Genomic DNA, 25,690 nt, shown 5'->3' with positions numbered 1-25,690 from the left:
TTCCTAGAGCCAGTTTGCCTATTTTCCCAGCCTCCCTTGCAGCAGGTGAGACCATGTGACTGAGTCCCAGTCAGTGGAATGTGAGTGGAGGTGAAGGGCACCACTGCCAGGCTGGGTCCACGGAAACCTCCCATCTGTCTTCCCTCTGCAGAGTTGGAAGCTTGTGCTGAAAATGGCAGAGCCCCAAGAGGGAAGGAACCTGGGTCTCTGAGTTATCACTAATCACTTGGGAATTGTGTGTTAGGCCACTAAGATAGGGGTGAGGGTGAGGCTTGTCTGTTATAGCTTTGAACGTGACCTGCACTTCCTGCTTAATCTCTCGCATGCCATGTACAAACTCTGTGCTCCAGACACAGACTTCCCTGCCCATGGCTCTGCTTACACTGCTCACTGCTCTCCCTGCCTGAAATGCTTTTTCAAGCATCCTTCCTTCAAGAGCATCTCAGATGCACCGGCCCATGACCTTCACAATTCTGTATGACAGTTGGTGGTTTGCAGGTCTGTCTTTCACAAAAGATTTTGTCTGAGTCCCAAGACTCATTTTCCTTTAGATTCTCATTTATCTCAGCATTCTCCCTGCTGCCTACTGGGATGCTCAGGATATCAAATGTTAGTTTAGATAAAATAAAAATGATCTGACTTCTGCTATGACATTTCCAACCACCAGTTCCATGAATATAAGACATGATTTGAATCAAAACTCCCAGATTTTAACAGTCCCAATGGCTACATTTTTTTTTTTTGTACTGGGGATTGAACTCAGGGCATTTATTCTACCTCTGAGCTACACCCTCAGCCCTTTGTACTTTTATTTTGAAACAGTCTCATGAAGTTGCTGAGGATGGCCTTGCATGTGGGTATCCCCTATCTCAGCCTTCCTAGGACTAGGACCACAGGTGTGTACCACCACACCCATGACCACATTTTGAATCTTGGTTTTTTGAGTCGTTGAGAGTTGTCACAAGGGTATCTTAAGGAAGAGGTGGCCCACTTGACTCCCTCTGACCACAGCTGTCTGCCAGGAATAAGCAGAATAGAAGATAGAAAAGATGAAGAAAAGATGGTGGCTGTGGCTTATGAGTGTGCACACAAGTGTTTGTGTCAGGAAAAATGGAAATTCCATTAAACAGGGATTTTGTCTGTTTTGCTCAGGACTCTGTCCCTAGTGACTATTACATAGTAAATGTGTGGCACACAAAGGAAAGGGTGTGCACGGGGCTGACCCACGGGTGCTGGTGCGTGTGCAGAGGGCATTTTCAATGCAGGGGCATGAGTGTGCATGAACACAATGGGCATGGTGGAGGATGGAGGTCATGAGTGTGTGTGTGTGTGTGTGTGTGTGTGTGTGTGTAAATGTTCCTATGTCATCCATCACAGCAGTCCATCATGGAATGCCCCCATAAGGAACACTCCTCCCCTTTCCTTAGCCAAACAGACCCAGTCCCTTGGAGCACGTTCTCTGCAGTCATGCTGTAGTCTGAAGAGCATTAATCCTGCATGTTGTGGCAGCTCTGCCAAGTGCCCTTAAGCAGTCACTTAACCTCAGAGCCCCCTTTCTTCTTTGGTCTATTGGGGATACTAAGGGTCACCTCTCAGGGCTGTTGTGTGGATGACCTGGGATAAGTGAGCTCAGAGTGTGGAAGTGTTTTGTGAAGGGCCCAGGCGCATGCAGACAGCACAGATTATCTGGCATTAGGAGGCTGTCAGGAAGCTGATAGACAATCCTGGCTGGAGTGACAACTGACCAAGGACAGAGGCCCACACCATCTCCCTGCTAGCAGCTCCAGTCCCAGAGCACAAGACACAACACTTGCCCACCCTGGAAGCTCTTAGTCCCACCTCTGGCTTAATACTCTGTCCTAGCCTTTCCTGGTCCGGGAGAACCTGTGTCTGGTGGTGGAGAGAGACGCAGGGAGCAGTCCCCTCCCCCAGCTGGGCCCACCTACCACAAAGGCCGCGGCCCTGGGCCTTGCTGGCTTTGCTGGCCTCCAGGATCATGAGTCCTGAGCTGTGGAGCCACTGGATCTGAATGTTTGAGGGTGTCCGGATCATGTACATGTGGCCTGTATCCTCAATTTGGAACCCATACCTGCTTACAGGCGGCCACACAGCCTGAGAGTCCACAGTTACCTTGAGGGGTAGGAGATTCAGTGTGAGTACAGGTTGTATATGCATGCATGCATGCATCCATCCATCCATCAATTTATCCATCCATCCATCCATCCATCCATCCATCCATCCATCCATCCTTCCTTTCATTCACCCATCTACCTGTCCGTAACCTGACAAACACTTACTAGGCAACTCCTTAGTGTCAGGCTCTATTTCAGGTGCATGCATTGAAGACATGGTCCTCTATGCTGACCATTAAAACAATTTACTTGTTCCTTAGTTAAGACTCTCAGGGTACTATGAGTTTCTTAAGGGCAGAAACTATATCTGCTTATTTGAATCCCAGCATCTACCTTTGGACTTGACATATATCCAGGGCATAATCAATATCTGCTAAATATTTAACATACCCTAATTCTCACAAACACTTTAAATTCAAAGATACAACCTCTACTACACATAGGCAGGTTAATTTTGAATGTATCATGGGTTATTAAGTTTATGCTATAAAACTGAGAGAAGAAAAAGATTAAGATTATAAAGTATTTATTATGAATTAATCTCCTCTTTTCAAGAATAGACTGTTTTATTAATCACTTTTCAAGTTGGAGTAAAGTGGGCCCCATTTTAGGAGTCAGAAAATTTTGTGACTTTGAGAAAGTCCTGGTTCTCCCATATTCCAGGCCTTCCTGTTTCTACTGAAAGGGGGTTGGGCTCCAGAATCCAAGAACATTATGGAAGTGAGCATCCAAATCTGAAGTCCAGAGATGCTCATCTGTGTTCTCAGGAATTTTGTCCAAGTCCAAGCAAGAATAAAGGACAAAAGTTTCAGTAGTAAGGACTTGGACTTCCTCTTCTGGCAAAGACAGAGTAGTAGGGACTAGATTTACTCTCTTGCCTAAACAATAAAAAACCAAAAACCTAACAAAATATATTAAAATAGATTCAATAGTTGGTGGCATAGGAGAATAATCCCTAAAAGGGGGGAACAAATGATGTGAGCTTTATGATTGCCCAAGACTGTTGCTGAGAGAGCTCCTAGGCCTTCAGTAAGGAGGACGAACAGAGTTAGAGCCTAGAGGTTTGCTGAGTTTCTAAGAGTTGGAAGTTCCTGGAGGCCAAGATGGCTAGAGTTTGCAGGGGGAGAAGACTGCAGAGTAGAGAGAGGGAGAGAAAGAGCTTGTGCTCTGAAGCTTTGCAGAGAGTCTCCCTTGGACACTGTCTTGAGTTTTCAGCTGAATACTGATCAGTGTGTGCAGGCAAGCCAACTACCTGAGACGAGGGCAAACCAGGTCCCCCTGGAAAGGCGCAGATAAAAAAGTTCTTGTAGCTAACACAGAACTGGGAATAGCTGGAGCTGCCACCAGCTAAAGTAGAAACATATCATAAGACATAGGAGTGTAGGGAGGGTATGCTTCAGTAATGAAAAATCAGTAGGTAAAGGAATAATATCACACTTAGAATAAAAGCTGTTGTGACTTTTTCTAACAAAACTTTAAAGGTAAGCCTCAGAAATGATCAAGCTGCTTATAAGGATCATAACTATTACAAACTCCAAAATATTTTTATTTATTTATTTATTTACTTTATTTTTATTTATTCATATATATATATATATATATATGTGTGTGTGTGTGTGTGTGTGTGTGTGTGTGTGTGTGTGTATTGTGATACTGGTGATAGAACCCAGGGGCATTCTACCTCCAGCTATATACCCAGCCCTATTTTTTATTCTTTATTTTTTTTTAAGATTTAAAGAAGTGTATTAGAAAGATAGAAATACAGAAAATAGAAATACAGCCCCATACCAGAGTGGCATGGAGGGGTGACTCGAATGAATATACCCTATTCTTTATTTTGAAACACTCTCACTGAGTTGTAAAGGGCCTCACTAAGTAGTTGAGGCTGTCCTTGAACCGTGATCCTCCTGTCTCAGCCTCCCAAATACTGGAATTACAAGCATATACCACCACACCCAGCTCCCCCAAAATATTTTAAAAAACAAAACAAAACAAAAGAATACTCATCATCCAACAAGGCAAAACTCACATTGTCTAGAATCTAATAAAAAATCACCAGGCATGCAAGGATGCAGGGAAATACAACCCATAATTTAAAAATTAAATCAGAATCAACTCATAAATGACATCTGTGACAAAATTTTAAATAAGGACATAAAAATAATTATTAAGTCATATTCTACATATTCAAGAAAGTAGAGGAAACATAAGTATGTGGAAGTGATATGTGGAAGATATCAAAGATATTAAAAAACTCGGGACTTCCAGGAAGATGGGGACCAAGAAAAGCGGGGCTTAAGAGCCCCGCTAACAACCAATCTCCATTACCACAAAATCAGCACTTTTCATAGCCAAAAAACACCATCACCAGAGAAATAAAAAAATCACCAGGCTCCAGAGAGAAAGCGGACTGAGAACATAGCTCAGAGCCACAGAGGAGATACACCAGCCTCATGCCTGAGGACGTGGCAGCAGCACCATACTGCCGGCAGCAGCGGCAAATTCACCGGACGGCTACAGCAAGCCAAGGTGAGCCGCTGCAGAACAGCCAGGCGGGATTTCTCGCCGCAGGTAAAATCTAAAGCTCCCAGTGGCTGAGCTCAGCACATGCTGCAGGGATTCAGAGTGGAAATCAAAGCCAGGGAGAAATATGCCAGGCTCACGGCCGAGGGTGTAGCAGTGGCGCCATATTGTCACCGGCGGCAACAGCAGAGAATTCACCGAATACAGTACAGCTACATCTGCATACTCAAGAACAGTGAGTCAAATTGCAGGCCACAGAGGAGAAATCCCAGTACTGTACTCCCTGGGACTTGACCCAGTGGGGGAGGGGCTGTGACAGAGGTATCACACCATAGGAGAACGTGCAACCTGGCACCCCCCATAGTTTAAAGCAGCCTCTATCGACTCTCTGGGTCGGAGATTCTGTGATACAACCCAGTATCTGTGATACTCAGACTCTGTGATACAACCCAGGAGAAGTGGGGTCTGAGATACTACTGACTCGAGATCCAGAACACCTTAAGTGAAGTCATAGTGACCCAAGGGAAGAACCCAGAGAAGGCACAAACTTCCGAAATCATGGGAAAGAGGAATAATACTGGAGCAATTAATGCTCACAACCCCACAACATCAGAACCTGATAAAACAGAAAATCAGAGATTTCTAGAAGATCAAATCAGGAAAATAACTGTAGAAATAATAGAGGTGCTTTGAAAAGAACTCAGAGAGAGCCAAAAAGAGATAAAGGATGCAATTAATGAGGTAAAGGCCTCAATTCAAAGCACGAACAACCGATTAGACCACATGGAGAACAGAATCTCGCTCTTAGAAGATGATCATTCCAAAAATGAACGCATAGTTTCTAATCTAGAAAAAAATATCCGACATCAGGAATCTGATATTGAAGAAATATGGGCCCATTTTAAGAGAGCTAACCTAAGAATAATTGGAATAGAGGAGGGAAAAGAAAGTGAAACCAAAGGGATCAACAATATCTTCAAGGAAGTAATAGCAGAAAATTTTCCAAACATAGAGCAAGAGGTTGATACACAGGTCCAGGAAACTTATAGAACTCCCTTTAGACAGGATCGGAGAAGAGGATCCCCACGCCACATAATTGTCAAAATGACCAATGTGGAAGCCAAGCAGAGAATTTTAAAGGCAACAAAAACAAAGGGCCAAGTGACATTCAGAGGCAAACCAATTAGAATCACTCCAGACTTCCCAAACCAAGTCATGAGAGCCAGAAGGGCTTGGAGTAACATATTCCAAACTCTGAAAGAAAACAACTTCCAGCCAAAACTTTCCTACCCAGCAAAACTTTCTATCAAATTAGATGGAGAAATAAGAAGCTTCCATGACAAACAGAAACTGAAGGAATTTATGTCTTCAAAACCAGCACTAGAGAAAATACTCAAAGAGATTAACTACAAAGAAGAAATAGGTAACACACACCAGAACCAGAGAAACAAGATTTTCCATCCAACAGTGAACTAAGATTGGTTATCTGTGGAGATTCATTACTTATGTTAGTCTTTTACCTATCTCTAAATGGTATTGTTTGCCTTTATTGTTGTTAATTTTTAGGATTTCTAGTTGGAATATTAATATACCTTCAGATATAGCATTTAGAAATATTTTATCCCATTCTATTAGTAACTGTCAACTCTGTTTACATTGTCTTTGGATATACAATATTTTTTTTATTTTTTAGGGAATTTGTATACTCTTCTGTTGCCTGTGGCATTGAAATCATATCCAAGAAATCACTGCCATTTTCAATGTTGTGAGGTTTTATGACCCAGATTTTCTCCTAAAAGTTTATAGTCTTAAGATTTATATTTAGGTCTTTTATCTATTTTGAGTTAATATTTGTATATGGGATTAGGTAAGGGTCCAACTTTATTCTTTTCCATGTAATTATTATGTTTCAACAATATTTAGTTAAAAGATTATTATTTCCACCACCAAATGTTCGTAGAAACCTTGTCAAAAATAACTTGACAATAAAGGGAAGAATTTAGCTCTAGGCTTTTATTTAACTCCAATGGTTTATATATCTGCCTTTAGAATAGTACTACACTGTTTCAATTATTGTAGCTTTATATGGTTTGAAATCAGAAAATATATATCTTCTAGCTTTGTTCTTTTTCAAGATCGTTTTGGGTATCTAGAGTCCATATTCCATAGTAGGATAGATTTTTTTTCTGAAAAATAAATATATAAATATATGATAGTTTCACCTAAAAAAATAGAAAAAAATATTCTCTGGTAAGAAAGAAAGTAAAAAGAAATATTGAAATGTTATCTTTAAGTCATCAAAAGCTTGGTATCAGACAAATGAAACTGTTATGTGAGATTATCATTTTTAATTTTGGATAAATTGCTATAATACTAGATGTCAACCACTAAGCCAAGCATGGGAGGGAGGGATGGGGAGAGAATGGAGTGGGGATCGGGTGGGGGCTGACTGGGCGATGTGTGCATGTATGTCTACAAAAGTTTGTATCCCACTATGATGTATGAATACAGTGCACCAATAAAAAATAAAATAAATAAATAAAATAAAATAAATAAAAAACTCAAATTTGTAGAGATGAAAATACAATGTATACAATGAAAAATACACTGGATGGGACTGATGGATGTTTAGGTACTAGAGATAAAAAAAGAGTTGATAAACTTAAGTATAGAGAGATTAATACTGTCTAAAATGAAGCATGAGAAGAAAAAAAGGCTAAATAGCAGATGAACAGAGCGTATGTGATCTGTAGGACAACTACAGGTGTCCTAAAATACATGCAATTGAAGTGCCCCAAAGAGAAAAGAATTACCAGGCATGTTACAGCCAGATTGCTTAAAAACAGCGACAATGCCCGGCGTGGTGGCGCACGCTTGTAATCCCCACGCTTGGGAGGCGGAGACAGGAGGACCGTGCAGGTTCGAAGCCTCTGGCTTAAGAGACCCTGTTTCCAAATAAAAATATAAAAAATAGGTGCCTGGGAGAGTAGCCCGGAGGTAGAAAGGTTTCCAGGAAGCCCAGTTCCACCAAAATAAATAAATAAATAAATAAATAAATAAATAAATAAATAAATAAATACAGCAACAGAATGAAAATTTCAACAGCAGCCAGAGGAAAAAAGACAAGAATCAAAGATGACAGCAGATTTCTTATCAGAAATCAGCAACACTGAAGACAGTAGAAATTCATAACAGCACTAGCAGCACTATTTACAATAGTCAAAATATGGAAGTAGCCCAAATCTTTACAAAGAAATGAATGGACAATTTGTGCACACACACACACACACACACACACACACACACACACACACACTGAAATATTGTTCATCCATAAAATGAATGAACTATTGATACATACTACAATGTGGATAAACTTCAAGATCCTGAGGCTAAATGTAAGGAACCAAGCACAAAAAATACTGTATGGTTTCATTTATAAAATACTCAGAAAATGAAAACAGGGATAGAATGCAGGTTGGTGATTAACAGGGCCTGGGGAAGGGAAGGTTAATGGAAAGCAACTGCTTAATGGGTATGGGGTTTCCTTTAAAAGTGATGAAAATGTTCTGGAACTAAATATAGGTGGTGGTTATGTTATATTATGAATGTACTAAATGCCACTACATTGTTCACTTTAAAGTATTTAATTTTTCATTATGTCAATTTCACCTTAACTGTTTTTTAAAGACAGGGAAACAAAATCTGAAAAATGTCAACCTAATTCTATGGCAAGTTAAAATGCTTTTTTTTTTTTTTTTTTAGAAATTATGGTGAGATCAAGAATTTTCAGACACAAAAAAGCCAAAAGAATTTATCACCAGCAGACCTCCACTGCAAGAATATTAAAGAAAATACTTCAAACAGAAGACAAATGATAGCCAATAGAAGTCCAGATCTATACAAAGGAATAAAAAGCACAAGAAATGGCAAATATCTCTGTATATAAAGTTTGTCTTGTTTTAGAAATTACTTTAGAAGATAATTGATTACTTAGGGAAAAATAACAATGCACTGTGAAGTCTATAATAAATTCAGAAGTGAAATGTATGACCACAATGGCACAAAAGCTGGGAGAGGTAAATTGAAAGTATACGCCTATAATCCCAGTACTTGGGAGGCTGAGACAGGAGGATCGCACGTTTGAGGTCACCCTTAGCAACCTAGTGAGACCTCAGCAACCTAGCAAGACCCAATATCAAAAATAAAATAAAATGGAAGTATAGTGTTGTAAACTTTTTGTGCTGTATAAGACATATAATATTACTTGAAGCTAGATTGTGACCAGTTAAATGTCATACTATAATCTTTAAAGCATCCACAACAAGTGAATAATAAAAAGTATGGTAATAAACCATCATAGGAGATAAAATAGAATCATCAAAAATAACCCAGAAGACAGCAAACAAAAAGAGGAAGGGGGAACAAAGAAAAAATCAGGAAAAAAATCAGGAAACAACATGATGTATATATAAATTTAATCATACCAATAACCAAATTAAATGTAAATGGTCTAAACATCATTAATTAAAAAGCAGAGATTGTGATGTTGTTGGATTTTTTTTATAAAGGAAGAAAAACCCAACTATTCACTCCCTACAAAAATTCCACTGTATAAAAAAACCAAAATTGGCTAAAAATATGAAAAATATATACCTTATGTAACAATATTAAATATACATGCTAAATTCTAGACATGTCAAACAGTAAAATTCAGAAGACTTCCACCAGGTTAAAAAAGCTATTTCATAACTGAGTGTGGTGGTGCACACCTGTAATCCCAGGACTCGGGAGGCTGAGACAGGAGGGTCACAGGTTCCAGACCAGCTTCTGCAACTCATTGAGACTCTCAGCAACCTAGCAAGACGCTGTTTCAAAACAAAAATAAAAAGAGTAACACATTTTACTAAGAGAGAATATATTCTGGAATATAACACAAGACTCAGTAACTATTTCAAAGGGCTCAGGTTAGTCAAAGTATATTTTCTGAACACACTGGGCTTATATGAGAATCAATAACTGGGAAATTAATATATTGAAGATCACCAAATATTTGGAGACCTAAATAAAATACTATAAATAACTCATTGCCACTGGTCAGATAGAAACCAAAAGGGATATTTTAAAGTTTTTTTTGTTTTTGTTTTTGTTTTGCAGTCTCGGGATATTTTACCTCCAAACGACACCCCCAGCCCTATTTTTTATTCTTTATTTTAAAACAAGGTTCCACTAAGTTGCCACAGGCCTCAAGTGTGTGCCACTATGCCCAACTTATTTTTATTTTTGACACTTGTAATCCCAGTACTTGGGAGGCTGAGAGAGGAGGATCACGGGCTCATGGCTAGCCTCAGCTACTTATTGAGGCCCTCTGCAACTTAGTGAGACCCTGTTTCAAAACAAAGAATAATAAATAGAGCTGAGAATGTAGCTCAAAGGTAGAATGTGGAATGGGTTAAATCTCCAGGAGAGCAAAAAACAAAAGCAAATCAAAACAAACAAACAACATATATACATATATATACATATATGTCAAAGCTTATAGAATATGGTGAAATCAGTACTTAGAGGATAAATTGTAGCATTAACTCTACCTTAATAAGCTAGAAAAAGAAGAGTAAGTTAAACCCAAATTAATCAGAAGAAATAATATAATCATAATAAGAGTAGGTATCAATAAAGTAGAAACATTAAAAGATAGAAAACCTATAAATCTATCTTTGAGAAGAACAGTAAAAACCTCTAGCTAGCTGGTCAAAGAAGCAAGGGAAAATACAAAGGCATGGTATCAATGTTGTTGGGCCGCCCCTCACCTCCTGACAACCACCGTCTAATGTCTCTAGTTGGCCTTTCCAGAAAGTCACAGAATCCGAACTAACGAGTATTTAATGTGAATTATCCATGTTTGGAGTAACAAAACTGTTCCATATCATGATTGTGGTGGTGACCACAGGACTACAAATGTCTATTAAGCTTATAAAATTGTATATTAACAGGATCAATTTATGTAAGTTATACCTTATTATTTTTTTAAGTTAAAAATAAAAAACTAAGGCATGAAACTCAATTTGGGGGGATTTTTTTTTTTTGCTTAGGTTTCCATCTCATGATAACCCATTGTCCTGAGCCCTGTTTCTGAGAGTGCTAGCCTAAATCTTGTGTTCAGAGAACAGGGGTAGATTCCAACAGGAAGGCGGTAGGTCCTAACTTGGAAATAACATGGAGGTGAGGTAGGGAGGAGAGACCTCTGCAAGAAGCAAATCAGGCCCTCTTTGGATGAAAAAAGGCAGGGAAGGAAGCCCACACAGAAATGGCCTGTGGCTGTACACTCCATTCTTCTTGGATAAAGTAAATTTAATGTCAAGTTTATGAAGCTTAAAATCAGGGGCTCCTCACTTATACATTCCTATTGTTTAAAGGTGCCTTGTAATGTGCTCAGACGGTCATAATGTTTTATAAAAATTACAGAAATGAGATATTTTAAGTTATTATTATTATTATTATTATTATTAGTCCTAGGAATTGAACCGAGGGCTATCCTACCAGGGAAGATATGAGCTATATCTCAAGCCTTTTGAATTTTTAATTTTGAAACAGGTTCTCACTAAGTTGCCAAGGGTCTTGCTAAGTTTCTGAAACTGCCCTCAAACCTGTCTCAGCCTCCCAAGTAGTGGAATTATATGTGCGCCCCACCATGCCTGGCTTGAACAGTAATTATTTAAGGCCACTGTCTCTTGCCATTCCAACATCGCCTCTATCACAACCCCTCCTGTGCTCATGCTCTGTAATGCACTCACCTTCCTGTTGAACCGGTCAATGGTGACCTGATGGGCCAGGTGAGTCACATTCAGTACCACCGGACAGAACGGGGGCCAGTTCAGGTGTCCCTGCAGAGGGAGCCCAGCCTTATCAACCCGAGCCCTGTCCTGAGTCGCCCTCCCAGTGAGCGAGTACAAGTGTGAACACTCGCAGGGCTATAAAGGTGGTGTACAGAACCCCACAGAACATTTCTGGGTCCACCTGACCTCATGCCGGCTCAGTAAAAAAGGAAGAAAGAAAGAAAACAGATGCTTCCTTCCACCTGGCTCACAGGACATCCTGGAAGGCAATCCCCTGCAGCTAGCACCTATGACCACAGGCCGTAGCCTTGGAGTGACCTCCCAGTTCCTCTGTACTTTTGTCAATCCTACAGGAGCCTAGAACACTGGCACAGCCGGGAAAGTTGCAGGCCCGGGAAGGGCCAGGAGGTGGCGCTCTCTGCTCAGCTCTTTCCCATGATCAACCAGGGACTCCTGGGCGACAGAGGGCTTTCACATCTGTCTTCACCCTCAAAACCCGGCTTCCCCTTCCACCTCCCTTCTAAACCTAGTTCAATTCCCAGGGCCTGGCAGGGAGGAAAGCAAGGGACAGTCACCAAGTTGGCACTTTTGCAGTCAAGGACATGGACAGTGATCATTTCATCTGGGCTCTGGCTGAGGATATAGATGGCCTCCTTGAACAGGGCGACATGGCTCCCATCGAAGGTCACAAAGCTCAGGTCAGGGAAGATGGAGCATCGGCCTGCAGATAAACAGATGCCTCCTGCCAGGGCCACCTGGGAAGCTAGGGCAGGTGCCCGGCCCCGTCCTGGGTGATTCAGAGCCCCCGGGGGGTGTGGCGGGTCTCACAGAAACCTGAACTTGCAAGGGTAGGAAATCTAACAAGTCAGGGGTCACACTGAGATGAGAATTCCCACAGGAGGAAGAACAAGGATCGGGGGTGGAAGTCACACTGGGGTAGACACAGGAGGACACGAAAGCTCAAGCTGACCCCCAACTCACAGGCACACTCCCAGACGGGGCAGCAGCGATCCCCGCCCACCCGCACGGCGAGGCCCAGGACCCCACAGTGAGGGCGTGCAGCACCCTGGGGACAGTGCTGGGTCTGGTTCACACGGATCAGCTGGCCTTCTAGGCAGATGTGGCGGACACAGTCCTGCTCAGCGATGGGCTGGGGCACAGAGTGGAGGGACAGTGTGAGTGACTGCCGTAGGGGCCACAGCCTCTGCCCTCCCACCCCCCAAGTCTGCTGGAGCAATTTGGGTCCAGCAGGGGACCTTGAGGTATAGTAACTAGGGAACTGCACCCTCAACTCCACCACCTACCATGACCTCTGGGGCTGGAGCTGAGCTTAGTGTGAGACTGGGGACCAATGGACAGAGTCCCTGAGACCCCTCTGCATCTGCCTGCCCTGTGCTGAGCGCCCAGATACATAGACAGACAGACAGACAGACAGACAGACAGACAGACAGACACACCAGCCCTTACTCACAGACACCAATGCACACCTGCACATGTATGTGTGCACATGTCCTATAGCACACATGTCCTACAGCACCACACATCACACACAGATGCATGAGCACCCACTTTGAGTCATGTGTGTGCACGGAGCCTCTAGGGTCCCAGTGGATGGAGTGAGACCCTGCCACATCTTGGGGGGCAGAGAGGCCTCCCCCTCTATCTCTGCCCTGGCAGCTGGCTAGACAGAGGCTGAGGCAGGCCTGGCAATGTGGGTGAATGTGCTGGCATCCATCCCAGTGGCAGGGGAGGGAAGGCTTGGAGGCAGGGCTCACAGACAGCTGAGGAGCACGGACAAGTCACTCACGATGCACGTGGCAGATGTGTTGGCCTCAGTGGTGGCCATGGCCTCTGCTGAACCCTGTGCGATGCCCTGGGCGGGAGCTGAGCGTCCAGACTGCACCGTGGTGGCCTCGCCCACTGGCTCTGCTGGGGGCCCGGCTGTGGCCCTGTGGGCCTCTGCCAGCTGAGGCAGCAGAACCAGTGAGCTCTCCCGGGATGGCGTGTTGGTGGAGACGTAGCTCAGAGGGTAGGATGTGGGCAATGGTGGTACTGTGCCAGCCCAGGGGCCCTTAGCCTCAGTCACCAAGGCTGCAAGGGTGTGGGCCACAGCAGGCGTGAGCTCCGTGGGCCCCCCCTGGGCAGAGCCATACATGGAGGTGGGCAGAGACACCTGCTTGGACAGGATAGCCATTTTCTGTGTAGTGCTCTTTCGTGGGGCAGCAGATACCGTGGGGGCCATCCCTGTGGCCACGGCGACTCCAGAGGTGGGCGGTGTGGCTCCCAGGAGCAGGTCTGGGGTTGTGCCTGTCACCTGTGGGGCCGTGGGACTGCCCTGGGCTTCCACAGCCTGGGTGAGAGGCAGTGCTGGGCTAGGTGTCTGGGCAGGGGCAGTGGTGGCCACTGCCAGGGACATGGCCTCCTGATGATGGGGAAGAGTAATGGCAGAGCCTTTGGGGCCAGGGGTAGCCACTGGAGCAGATGTGCCCACCTTGGCCAGGGGCAGGCTAGTGTCGGGAGGCAGGCCAGAATGGAGCTGGGAGGGTCCGGTTGACTCTAGAGACACGAAGGCTGTGGCCCCCAGCCCGTGAGCAATTGCAGACAGGCTGGCGGCAGCGGGGGTCCCTGGGGCCAGGGCTGCAGGCCTGGTGGCTGTGGTGGTATGCCGGGCTGGGCGGGGCATGACAGTGGGGACTGCGCTGGGATGTGGGGGTGCTAGCAGTCCTGTGGGCTGGCTGTGCCCAGGATCACCCTGCTCTGTGGTGGGCGTCATCTCCACGCCCTTGGTGGCCAGGGGACTGACAGGAACCTGTTCTGCTACTTCACTAGCCATGGACAAGGAGCTGCTGGGACTCGAAACGCCCTGGGCCTGAGTGGGCTGGGGGCTCCCTGTCTTGGTTGTGACCTTAGTTACTGCAGGTGTTAACAAGACCTTGTGGGATCCTGAAGAGGAGGAGGAGGAGGAGGAGGAGGAGGAGGAGGAGGGAGAGGAGGAAGAGGAGGAGGGGGAGGGGGAAGAGGAGGAGGAGGGCCACCTGGAGGTCACTCCTGGGGAAGCCACGGGCATGGAGGAGGGGCTTGCTGGTGAAGAGGGCTGTAAGGGTGTGGTCCTAATAGGCAGGGAGCCAAAACCTGGGACTGTTACAGCTTTGGTCATGAGTGGGACACGAGGAACAGGGGGTGATCGGGAGGAGACCGTGGTATTGGGACTCCCTGCAAAGGTCATAGTCACCTTGGTGGTCTCTGTGGTACCTGATACCATGCCAGGTGTGGGTGTCTGCAGTGTAAGAGGGAGGGAGGAGGGTTCTGGGAGATGGGAGGTGGCCAGGAGGCTGACGGTCACTTCCTTGCTGGCAGGGGCCTCTGTGGGATGGGCAGGGAGGTCAGAGGCAGTGAGCCCCAGTGGCTGCTGCAGGGTGGACTGGGTGGGGCCTGAGGCCAGCTCTGGCCCCTCAGTGGCTGCCATAGGTGGGTTCAGGGCCTCAATGAGTGGAGCGAGGGCTGGCCCGTGGATGGGCACCCCGGGGGTCTCCTGTGGAAGCTGAGGCTGCTTCACACTGGGGGTGGGCAACGCTTGCCCAGCAGGCAGGGTCCCATTGCTGAGGGCCTCCGTGGGACCCCAAACTGCTGGCTCCACACCTGGGCAGACAAGACAAGAGGTTCCAAAAGTGGAGTGACTGCAGTTGCAGGCTGTCGCCACTGGGCAGGACTGGGGCATGGGGCTGACTCTGCCCCCTCAGAGAGTCAGCAGGTCCAGCTTCTGTTCCAAACCGCGCATCCCGAGCCCAGAGGCGAGGCTGCTGCCTGCTCAGCATAAGACCCAAGCCAGCTCCATCCCCACTCTGAGCATCATTTTTCTCTCCGTTCAGTGGGGTGAGTGGGCCAGGTGAGGCTTCCACCTGCCCTGTGCTGACCCTGCTGCTCTAGGACCCAGGGCTCTGGGCATGATTGCTCAATGCGAACCTGGAGACTAGAGGAAATCTGAGGGAAGAAGGAGAAATCCAGGCCACTTACAGTCCTCCAAGTAGACACACCTCTGTGTGACTTCATCCAGGACCTTGGGGAAGGGGCACACAGGGACACAGCCTTCAACCCTGAGGCAGAGAGGACAGGTTAGTGGTCTAGAATACAGTTCAGCCATCCCTTTGTACCTGGATAGAACCCAGGTCTTGTGCTTCCCGTGGTGGTGGTGGTGGTGGTGGTGGTGGTGGTGTGTGTGTGTGTGTGTACATGCATCCATGCATGTGGTCACCTGAACCTCCATAGAGACACTGCCACACATGCATATAGGAGCACAGATATACAGATATGTGTGCTGCACACTCCCACCCTCAGGCTAAAAGGGAGACACATGTACAAACACAATATGGTCATGCACACACTGCACACGCTCACAATGTCTCCATCTCGGCACATCCTCACTGGCCTCGTGTACTTCCGCCAGTACTTACATATACATTGGCACAGACTCCCACAAACATCAGCTTCCACGCCTCGTGAGTGCATACAGCTGCTCCCAACACCCATACACATGCAGCTCACACATGTGCATAGGTACGCTGTGTAGCCCATGCATACATACCTATGCACACAGACACACACAAGGCTCATCTATGAGTGCATCATGCACAAATAGGTCAGATGAACCATGTGCATATATGTATATATGGAGCATTCATCTATAAAGGAACATTTACATAAAGGGACTTTTACCCTGGTCGACACATCCCCACACCACAGTACACGAAGCACTCCTGCCCAGGCACATTTGTGCACATACACATGCCTAATGCCAGCTCATGCGCCCATTCGGATGACACACAAGCCTGTCCACACAGGCATCTGTGTACACAAGCATGTCCTCATGCATGCTTGAGCGCACTGGTGCACACACCTTGATTCCACTCCCAGAGTCCCCCAGCCCCTTACCTGGGCACATCTTGGCAGCTGGCTGCCCATGGGTCCCGGCAGGTCTGGAAGCAAGGGCTGGCACAGGCATCATAGCGCCACTCACAGATTGGGTAGGCAGCCCCCGGGGGCTTGGCATCTAGAAAAGAGACCAGCCTCAGAGACTCATGACTGAGCGAGACCAGGCAGCTGCTCTGGGTCATGCCTCAGAGCAGAGGCAATCCCAGCCCGGCCGTGCCCTCCTTGTCCTATGGAGAGGACAACGGGGCTCATGAGGGAAAGAGAAGGGGAAAGCCAAGCTACAGGACAGTATTCGTGATGGCTGGGGTCAGTGCCTGGGGGTGGAGGGGTGGCTGCTGTGAACCTGATGTAGGAAAAGCCTGGGCCGCTCTGGTGTGGGTAGTGGAGTTGGGCTTTGAGGGATGGCCCAGGAGGAGACTTGGGCCCTCGGCCCCTCTGGGCCCTTGGTGCCAGGTGTCCCTTGCATCCCTTGACACAGTCACCTCCTCTCTGCCCTGCCTCATCAGGGCCCCTGCAGACCTCTCCTTTCTGAGCCCAGGCCCTCCCAGGCATCTGGCTTCAACAGGCCAAGAAGCTGCTGTCTCCCAAGCTCTCAGTAGAGGCCCTGTAGCCAGTGTCTCATCAGAAAAAGGTCTGTGGCCTACGGAGGTGGGGTTTGCAGGCTGACAAGATCCCAGACTATGTCAGCACAGGCAACCAGTCTCTGAAACTACGGTCTGAGTAGAGCGTATAGGGGGAGCAGCCTCACCCCACCAGCCCCTTCCCAACACCCCGATCCCCACTTTGCTACTGAGAGTTAAGAAGCTTGTCTTTCCCAGAGCCGGGAGACCAGGCAAAGGACTGACATTCAGAAAGCACCAACTATGTGTGAGGCCCAGAGTGAAGCCCGTGGAAGCCAGCCAACCCACCCAGTACCCTTTGGAGGAAATTGTCCCCATTTCACAGGTGAAGTCACAGAGTGAGGGAGGTTCCCCATAAGTACTGAAGACAAGGGTCAGGATTTGAACCCAAGGCTGTCCAGCTTGAAAGGCCGGGCTCATTTCACTGGTGTCTTTCTGAGAGGGACACTAGCTAGTCCTGCTGTCATAGCAGGTGATGAGTCTGTCCTGGGTGGGGTTCACTGGAGCACTCAACACATGACCACTACATAAAATAATAGCTCCTCCAGAGTTTAGGCCCAGACCCACATTTTGGGGGTAGGCCCACCTGACAGGAGGAAGACAGGCCTTGGCCTTGAGTGGGAAGATGGGAGAGCTGCCCTATCACCGGTTGGACCTCCCCTGGGGAAGGTGGAGGCCGCTGGCTCTTTAGACCTGGAGCCCCAGGGAGTAGTCTTTAAGCCCATGAGGCAGACCCATATACCCATCTGCAGGAAACCCGAGCTGTGGACTCACCAAACTGCTACCAGGTTCAAATCCTCCCTCACTCCCACAAAGGCTGTATATTTTTAGATTGTGTAATTGGCCTGTGGCAGAGGCTGGGTCCCAAGTCATGCTGCCCATGCCTCCCCCCCCACCCAGGCTGCCAACAAGGAGGACAGGCCACCTCCCAACCCAAGGGAGGCCCCTGTACGGCCTCGCTGCGTCAGGAGGTTGAGGATTCTGTCTCTTTAGGCAATTGGAAGGGTGTAGTTGGAAGAGGGCAGGAAGGGCAGCTGAGTGAAGCCCTGAGGGTGGCGGCGGGGTAGACACCTACCCAGGAGGCGGAAGAGCATGCCCTGGCGGAACGCCTCCGTGTGCTCGTAGAGCTGCAAAGCCAGCCCAAGGCCTGACACGTAGAGGAAGGAGCCGGGCTTCGCCAGGGACTCCAGAGCCACCAGGCCATCCCGCCACGTCCCTCGGTGCAGTGAGAAGGAGGCGTGCTGGTGAAAGGCTTCACTGCCCCTCCACTTAGCCAGCTCCACAGACCCGTTGGCCGTGACATGGAGGAAGAAGTTGGGTCTGTCCACTGCCTCCAAGGATACCACATCTGGGTCTGCACAGAGCCACAGGGGTAAGGTCAGCCCGGCATGCCGGCACAGGTCTGCACTCAGCGCCTCAGGACAGCAGCCCCGGGCACCAAGGGCCCCGCTTCTCCATGCCCACTCTGACTCCCTCAGTGCTCAGCTGCCCTCTGCTCCCACCGTCTCTGTCTAGGAGAAGGGAATGGGTTATAGAAGGCTCCAATTGCTGAGCCCCAGAAGGTAGCTGAACTGCCTCCCGCCCTCTCTCCTTCCATTGTCCACTCTCCCTCTTTCCTCCCAGCCTCCTCTCCTCCAGCCCTGCCTTCTTCCTGAGAGGGCTGGACTGGGGCCAGGCTGGGCCTTACCGTGGGCCTTGGCCTTGTAGAGAGCAGCTGTCAGCAAGAAGCTCACAATGTCCCCTGGTGCCACATCCTCTGTCCTCACCAGGGCCATGTCACTGCCCACAGCCTTTGTAGCCAGCAGGGCACCACCAGCTGCCACGCTCGACAGCTGGTAGGGGCCCTTACCTAGTGCTGAAGAGAAGAGCCTGGACATAAGCTGCCCACCCACCGACTCACCCACAGCAGAGGGTGGGGGGAGAGGGTAGGTCCTAGAGAGGGACTCTTGGTGGCTTTCTAGTCCACACCCCAGGGACCTTAATGTCTGTGAAAAGGAAAAGTCAGGAGCCCCGGGCTGGCAGCCATGAAGGGAACTGACCCTCTGAATCATATCTCAGAAAGCCCCCCACAGTGGGCATGTGGGCCCCCAAAGTCTCTTCCCAGCTGTCTGACTCCTGAGACATTACCACTGCAGCCACTGTTCTGTATTCAGGGCCACTCCCAAAAGAAGAGATCACACCTAGTCTTTGCTCACCCACAGCCTGAGAGATAAAGGCTGGGAGGCTTGGGTTCAAAATGGTAGTGTTTATTTTAAGCACTTGTTGCTTTTGTGTTTGGGGGGTTTCTATGGTTGTGGGTGTAGGTTATAGCACGTTATAGGTTTCCTGGAGAGTTGGACAGCTTTGTAACTAAGCTTCCTACCTCTGGTGTGCCCCCTCCTCCAGGCTCATCCCCACTGCTGCCTGAGTGACCTTCCCAGCCACGGTCCTTGCTGGGACTCGGTCCTAGCTCCCTGGGGTAACTCACAATAGACTCTAAAGAGCCCAGCTTGAATTCAGGGGCCCTTCACCCTCCTTCCCTGTCTCCCCTACTCCCTGGCTCCTGCCACACTGAATGTTTCTGCTTTTTCCTTGAAAGAACCCTGCTCTGTCCTAGCGTGTGTCTTCATCGTGCTATTCCACCCCCTCAAAACTGTCCTCCCCGTTCTGTGCCTGACAAACACCTACTCAGTCTCTGGGGACCAGCTCAAATGTCACCTCCTTGGTGAAGCTCTCCCTGCACCCTCTCCTGCCACACACAAATGTTGTCCCGCCTCCTCTGCTCTACCAGCCCCTGGAGCAGACACACACAGGTCACAGCTCTATGATGAGGATCTGAATTGGGGTCCGCGTCTGTCTCCCCTGCTAGAGGGAAATGGTCAGTACTATGCCAAGAAATGGTGGACAATCAGCTCTCAAGAAATAAACAAAAACCTAGGCATAGTGTTTGCTGATTTCCATGGTGTAAATACTCCCAGCAGTGGTGAATTTCAAACTACCAAATGAATGTGGAGTTAGGAACACACACACGGTGCCAGGGAGGCAGTGCGAGCTGTTCCAGGGCCCCGTGGTGACAGGTCCCCTTGGCATTGACTTCCCAGCACCCCACAGGGCCTGGACCAGAGAAAATATTGGTAGAAGAATGGAGAAAGGCATGGATGAGTGGGTGGGTGTGTGGGTGGGTGGAGGATGCTCGAAACAGCTTGTCCTTTGCCAGTTATTGCCACCCAAAATGCCACAGAAGGGAGAAAACTCTGCTCAGAGCTGTCTCACTGAAATGTCTCAGCTGATGTTATTCAGACCCTGCCTGTCCCAGGGACCACGCTTCTCCCATTACAGAGTCATACCTTTAGGATGGAAGTTTTGGGACCATCAGGAGCCCCTAAGTGCTAATAGTTTGGTAAAACTGTATCTCTGAATTATCATGCTACTCTCTCATTTAGCCCTGATCCCACAGACCCCCTAACTGAGGTCGTTGTCTATAATCTGTTTCTCTTCTGGCCCTACTCCTGCCATGAGGACATTTCTTAAACCAACACTGGGTAATGCTGGTGAGTGAGGACAACACCTTGGGCCTATACTGACCTAGGCAGCTCCTGCAGGGTGATACCTTGAGGAGGATGGGGGGCTTGAAAGTCAAAGGTGGATGGCACTGAAGACCAGAGGAGCAGCTACTTCTGCCAAGGCTTGACCTGGGTCCAACTGGACAAAGTTCAGTGCTGAAAACTACTTTGGCCACCCCCGCTGCCCATTCCGCCCCAGTGATTAAGTTGACTAAGTGGCTCTACCTGGACACTAGCCTCCCTTACGTCCTTAGTCATGACCCATGACTTCACTCTTCTTAATGATCTAGGTGCTGGAACCCATCTCGTTACTCTGGGACCTTGGCTATATTTGAAGATGAATCTGACAGCCATATGTTTTACCCCAGCTTTCCTCAGAAAGAGCAGTTTGCATTTGCTTTTGCCAATTCAAATTTTCAGAGAACCCAAGACGACATTCCGTGGGCCTGATGAGCTAGATTAGGAAGGTAGCAGAATGGATGCTCTGGTGCAAATGGGGGTTTTACCTCCCAGCAGAGCTGTGCTGGGTAAGCAGGATCCCTGGGAAGTTGGATGGCCTGAGCTCCCTCAGGGCCTGCAGGAGCTGCTCAGGGCAGGCTCCCTGGGAACCCCGGTCCCTGTATTCTCAGAGCCCTCTCTGCAGGATGGAGTCCCTCCAGCCCCATAGCATGGCTCTTCCAGAGCCAGCAGCACCTTGGGCTGGCCAATGCTGTTGTAACACTAGGGCAGGGCTGGCTGTGCCCTGGTCCCGGAGGCTCCACTTTGGGACAGTGAGCTTACCTTTGTTAAAGAAGTCACAGTCATATGCTGAAAGAGAAGAACAGAGGCTACTTAAAAGCTGGATCAGAGCCTGGGACAGATGGACAGACACAAGGCTCAAGCACCCCAGGACCCTGCTTTCCCCAAGGGAGGAGCCTGACCTGCCTCCCAAACTCCAAAATGGTCTTAGATCTAGATAGTTTAAGGGGAAGGAAACACAATGGCTCCTCTCTGCACCCACAGCACAAGATTCAAAACCTGGCCCAGAGTACACACTCAGCAATGTGTTGGATGGATGGATGGATGGATGGATGGATGGATGGATGGATGGATGGATGTTGGATGAAGGGTGTATCTTATGTGGATCTGAAGAGAAGGATTAGAACCAAGGGGTGGGGGCTTCAAGTGAAAGTGCTGTGGAAGATCCCCAGAGGAGGAAGGCAAGCATAAGACAGCTTTGGGGGTGAAGGAGATCAAAGGCCTCCAGGATCCCAGAATTTTTCCAGCTCCTTCATGTAGTTTCCCAGGCTCAACTAAACTGTTTCCACCAACCAGCCAGGTGTTGCCAAGCATCTTCCAGCGTGAGCTCAGCGCGCCCTCTAGTGGTCCAACCTGGCACCACAGCCTGCACCCTGAGCATCACAGCTATGGATGTCTCAGTGCACAGGAATGAGCTGAGTGAACTGGGGGCTTGGGACATGGGCCAAGGAGGGGCCTGCTTCACACATAGGTGTGTGAATAGAGCCTCCAGCTCCACTCCACTCCACAAGCCCATGGTTGAGGTCTTTGGCAATTCCCTTCTTTCAAGAGCACTCGGAGGCGGGAGATGACCTGCCCTATAGCTAAAGGCAAACACTTTCTTTTCCTCATTTGTGGACTCAGAAATTGAACTAGAAAATTAGCATATATCCAAGTCTCTAGGTTCAGGTGTGTACCCAGTTAATGGCAGGTGGCCATAACAGCCCTAAAAGCCAGCTCAACTGGGGTCAGACCGGAGTTCAAATCCATCTCTCTCACTCAAAACTGGCCAGCCTGGGGCAGGTTACTAGCATCTCTCAAATTTAGTGTCCTCTGCTAAAATAGGACCAATACTAGCCCTTGCCTGGACTCTGGGTAATGCAAAACGCTCCCCTTAGTGCAAAATTTAAAGAGGCCCCGAGTCTAGGTAATTAAGATTGTGAAATATATCAGAACAAAAATGGAACAGCTTGTGTCAAACCGTAACAGCAACAACAAAACAATACATGAAGCCAGGAAGGCATGAAGGAAGGGCTTTCATGCAACGTATGCCTGGCAATAGAACAATCGCAAAAGACTGCCAGAACCAAACTGCACACAATAAGAACACTTCCGCAAGGACATCCATCCTATGACTGTTCAAGCTTCAACTATCACCACCCTCACTGTTACTGATACGTGGACACCCTTGGTTCTAATCTTTATAGCTAAAGATTATTGTTTTAAATTTTTCTTATATAAACCTACTCATTTTGCCTTTAAAAATTTCCTTTACCTCAACTCCTTTGTTTTTGGGGGGTCTTTTTGGGGAGGTCTTTTCTTTTGGGTACCAGGGATTGAACCCAGAGCATTGCACTTGCAAAGCAAGCGTTTTGCCACTGAGCTACACCCCAGCCCCCCTCAACCTCTTTGAATACACTCATAGTTTACTACGGCACATGTCCTCCCATCACAGTGCTCTTCTCAAATAAGTTCATCAATCTCTGGAGAACTTTCTTTTCTGAGTTATTGATAAACCCTATTTTAGCACAATTTTTTTTGTGTGTGTGGATCTGGGGATGGAACCCAGGGGCATTCGACCTCCAAGCTACACCCCCAGCCCTAGTTTTTATTCTTTATTTTGAACAGGGTCTCACTAAGTTGCAGAGGCCTCACTATGTAGCTGTGGCTGTCTGCGAACCGTGATCCTCCGGTCTCAGCCTCCCAAATGCTGGGATTACAAGCGTGCACCACCACACCGGGGTCAATATTTTAACATGTCAAAATTAATGCAACAAATCCATGATAAGCAAAATATCAAAAACTTTAAATAAAGACTGGATCAGTAACAGTGACCCTCTGAGCCATAGTGGAGCCCGTGGCAGAAGGAAAAATCAATAATCTTGATCCTTTGATATTTTTGTTCACCAAGGATATTTTTTTCAACCATTTTTTAAAAAAAATACTGCACTAGAATGTTATTTTGCTTGATTCCTGAGTTTTCTGGTGCCTTCTAAAGTCTCCTACTTCAAGTAAGCATACCACTCGCCTCACTCCTGACTATAAAATGAGGTCCTGCATGAACATGTGGCATGAAGCCTGGCTCACAGCAGACCCAGTAAATGTGTGTGGCCCCTCCTTCCTATAGGATCATTATCACAAAAGCAGAGGGAGAGGGAGGCTGCATGAGGCCCCAAGGCTTACGTAGTAAAGGGTCTCGGGGGAGAACAGGCAGAGGAAAGGGAGGCCAAGGTAGGTGCTCCCCATCTTCTTCCTGGAGTCCCCCCATCTGGAGGCCATGCCTGCACCTGTGTCTCCATGAAAAGCAGCCGCAGTCCTCGCAATAGTGTAGAGCGTGGTGCCGAGTACTTTACATGCAGGGTCTCATTGGCACTGTGGCCTGTGAGAGGGACAGTTATCTTCTCCCCGCTGCTGCAGAGGAGGAGGCTCAGAGTGCAAGGAATGTGCCCAGTCAGCTCAATGGAGCTGGGACCTGAAACCTGACAGTCTGATTGCCAGAGCCTGGGTGACCATCGCTGCACCTCAACACAGGGGGAGCTGGCCCCAGGAAAATCTATAGTGTACAGGAATAACCAATAATCTACTAAGTAATCAGTTAATCTTCCATATATTTTATTTCTTTTAAATATTAATTTTGGCTGGGAGTGGTGGCACACGCTTGTACTCCCAGCATTTGGGAGGCTGAGACAGGAGGATCACGGTTTGCAGACAGACTCAGCTACTTAGTGAGGTCCTCTGCAGCTTAGTGAGACCCTGTTTAAAAATACAAAATGGGGCAGGAGCTATAGCTCAGAGGTCAAATGCCCCTGGGTTCCGTCCCCAGACCCACAAAAGTAAATAAATAAATAAATAAATATGTATATGTAATATTAATATTATTTAACTAATTCTGTCTTTTTACATATTTATACTACCAACAGAATATGTGAATATCTATTTAATCTTCCATATATTTATACATACATGTGAAAATGCATATGTATGATTCAAAATACTTTTATTTGATAGAGGTATCTAATAAACAGTATTTATAGAACACCACTCCTTGGAATAATGGGTACCTTGTGCTGCTCTGATGGAACCTCCAAGGTTTGGCAGACAAAGGGTATTTACATTTATTATCTCATCCAGTTCTCACTATAAATCTGGGAGGGCAGCTCTGTTGCTGTATTTCAGGTGAGAGGATCGTCCCCAGTGAGGCTGGGTGGCTTGTTTGAGGTGCTCAGCGTGCAAATGACAGCTCCAAGCATGGAACCCACGGCTCCAGGCTCCACAGGCAAAGTGGCCAAGAGCCCGGCCTTGCAGGAGACCATCTGGGGGTGAACCCTGGTGCCACCACTAACCTGGGTGACCTTGAGAACATGGCTGACCCTCTCTCTCCTGTTTTAAACGGTGTGGGTAAGAATTCTGAATCACACACACAGCAGTGGGTGCCAGGCATGTACTGAACACTCTAAACGCTAGCCAGAGTGGTACAGGACCCCTGCTTTGTCCCCTAGGATGACAGGTCTGAGGCACTCACGGCAGAGGCGGGGGGTCCGCCAGTCGATGGCCACCCCGTGCTGGCAGCACTGGTGCGCATAGGCAGATACGCTGGCACAGAAGCACTCGCAGTCCCCACCCCGGCTGCACCCGCATGTGTCCGTCAGGCAGTTTGAATAAAACCAAGTGACATCAACCTGGGGAGGTCAGAAGTCAGAGGTCAGAGGACACATCTGATTGTCAGACCTGCAGCTTTTTGGCTACTGGCCACCAGCACAAACATGGAGAGGCCATAGAATAGGGTGAGCTGCTACTGTAGGGTATGGGGTGAGGGGCAGCCAGCTCAGAGGGAAACAAGATCTCCATGGCACTGGCAGACCTCCACTGGAGGCCTTTGCTCTCTCCTCCCCTGAGCCCAGACTGCTGGATTCAGGGGCTGAGAGAGTGGCTGGAGAACAGGCAGGGAGTCTGAACTGCCCCGCCAGGCTGGGGACAGCCAAGCCAGTCCTATTGCGCCCTTTAAGGCCTGGTGGTGCCTGCAGAGCTGAGCCCCAGGGCTCCTCTGTCTCCACAAGGGTGGAGCAGGCTAGAGGCAGGGCCATCCACTCTGCAGCACAGCTTCCGAATAA

The 25,690-nt window shown here is 47.9% G+C and overlaps 1 protein-coding gene across 1 annotated transcript in view; it reads right to left on the bottom strand.

Annotated features, from left to right (window-relative positions):
* OTOG (otogelin) overlaps positions 1–25,690 on the bottom strand; it is a gene marked incomplete at both ends in the record, with an annotated part of 79,700 nt that overhangs the window by 13,723 nt on the left and 40,287 nt on the right. The window contains 12 exons of the mRNA XM_080690316.1: positions 1,947–2,130; positions 11,450–11,539; positions 12,067–12,212; positions 12,473–12,641; positions 13,299–14,441; positions 14,514–15,130; positions 15,506–15,585; positions 16,421–16,538; positions 18,116–18,394; positions 18,728–18,895; positions 21,363–21,389; positions 25,102–25,258. Of these exons, the coding sequence (XP_080546442.1) occupies positions 1,947–2,130; positions 11,450–11,539; positions 12,067–12,212; positions 12,473–12,641; positions 13,299–14,441; positions 14,514–15,130; positions 15,506–15,585; positions 16,421–16,538; positions 18,116–18,394; positions 18,728–18,895; positions 21,363–21,389; positions 25,102–25,258 (3,178 nt within the window). The remainder of the gene's footprint in view (positions 1–1,946; positions 2,131–11,449; positions 11,540–12,066; positions 12,213–12,472; positions 12,642–13,298; positions 14,442–14,513; positions 15,131–15,505; positions 15,586–16,420; positions 16,539–18,115; positions 18,395–18,727; positions 18,896–21,362; positions 21,390–25,101; positions 25,259–25,690) is intronic.

The sequence above is a fragment of the Muscardinus avellanarius genome (genome assembly GCF_963383645.1).
Source record: "Muscardinus avellanarius genome assembly, chromosome: 1".
Classification (NCBI taxonomy): Eukaryota; Metazoa; Chordata; class Mammalia; order Rodentia; family Gliridae; genus Muscardinus; species Muscardinus avellanarius.
The sequence above is the reverse complement of the archived record's forward strand: the minus strand, read 5'-3'. Positions and strand labels throughout refer to the sequence as shown.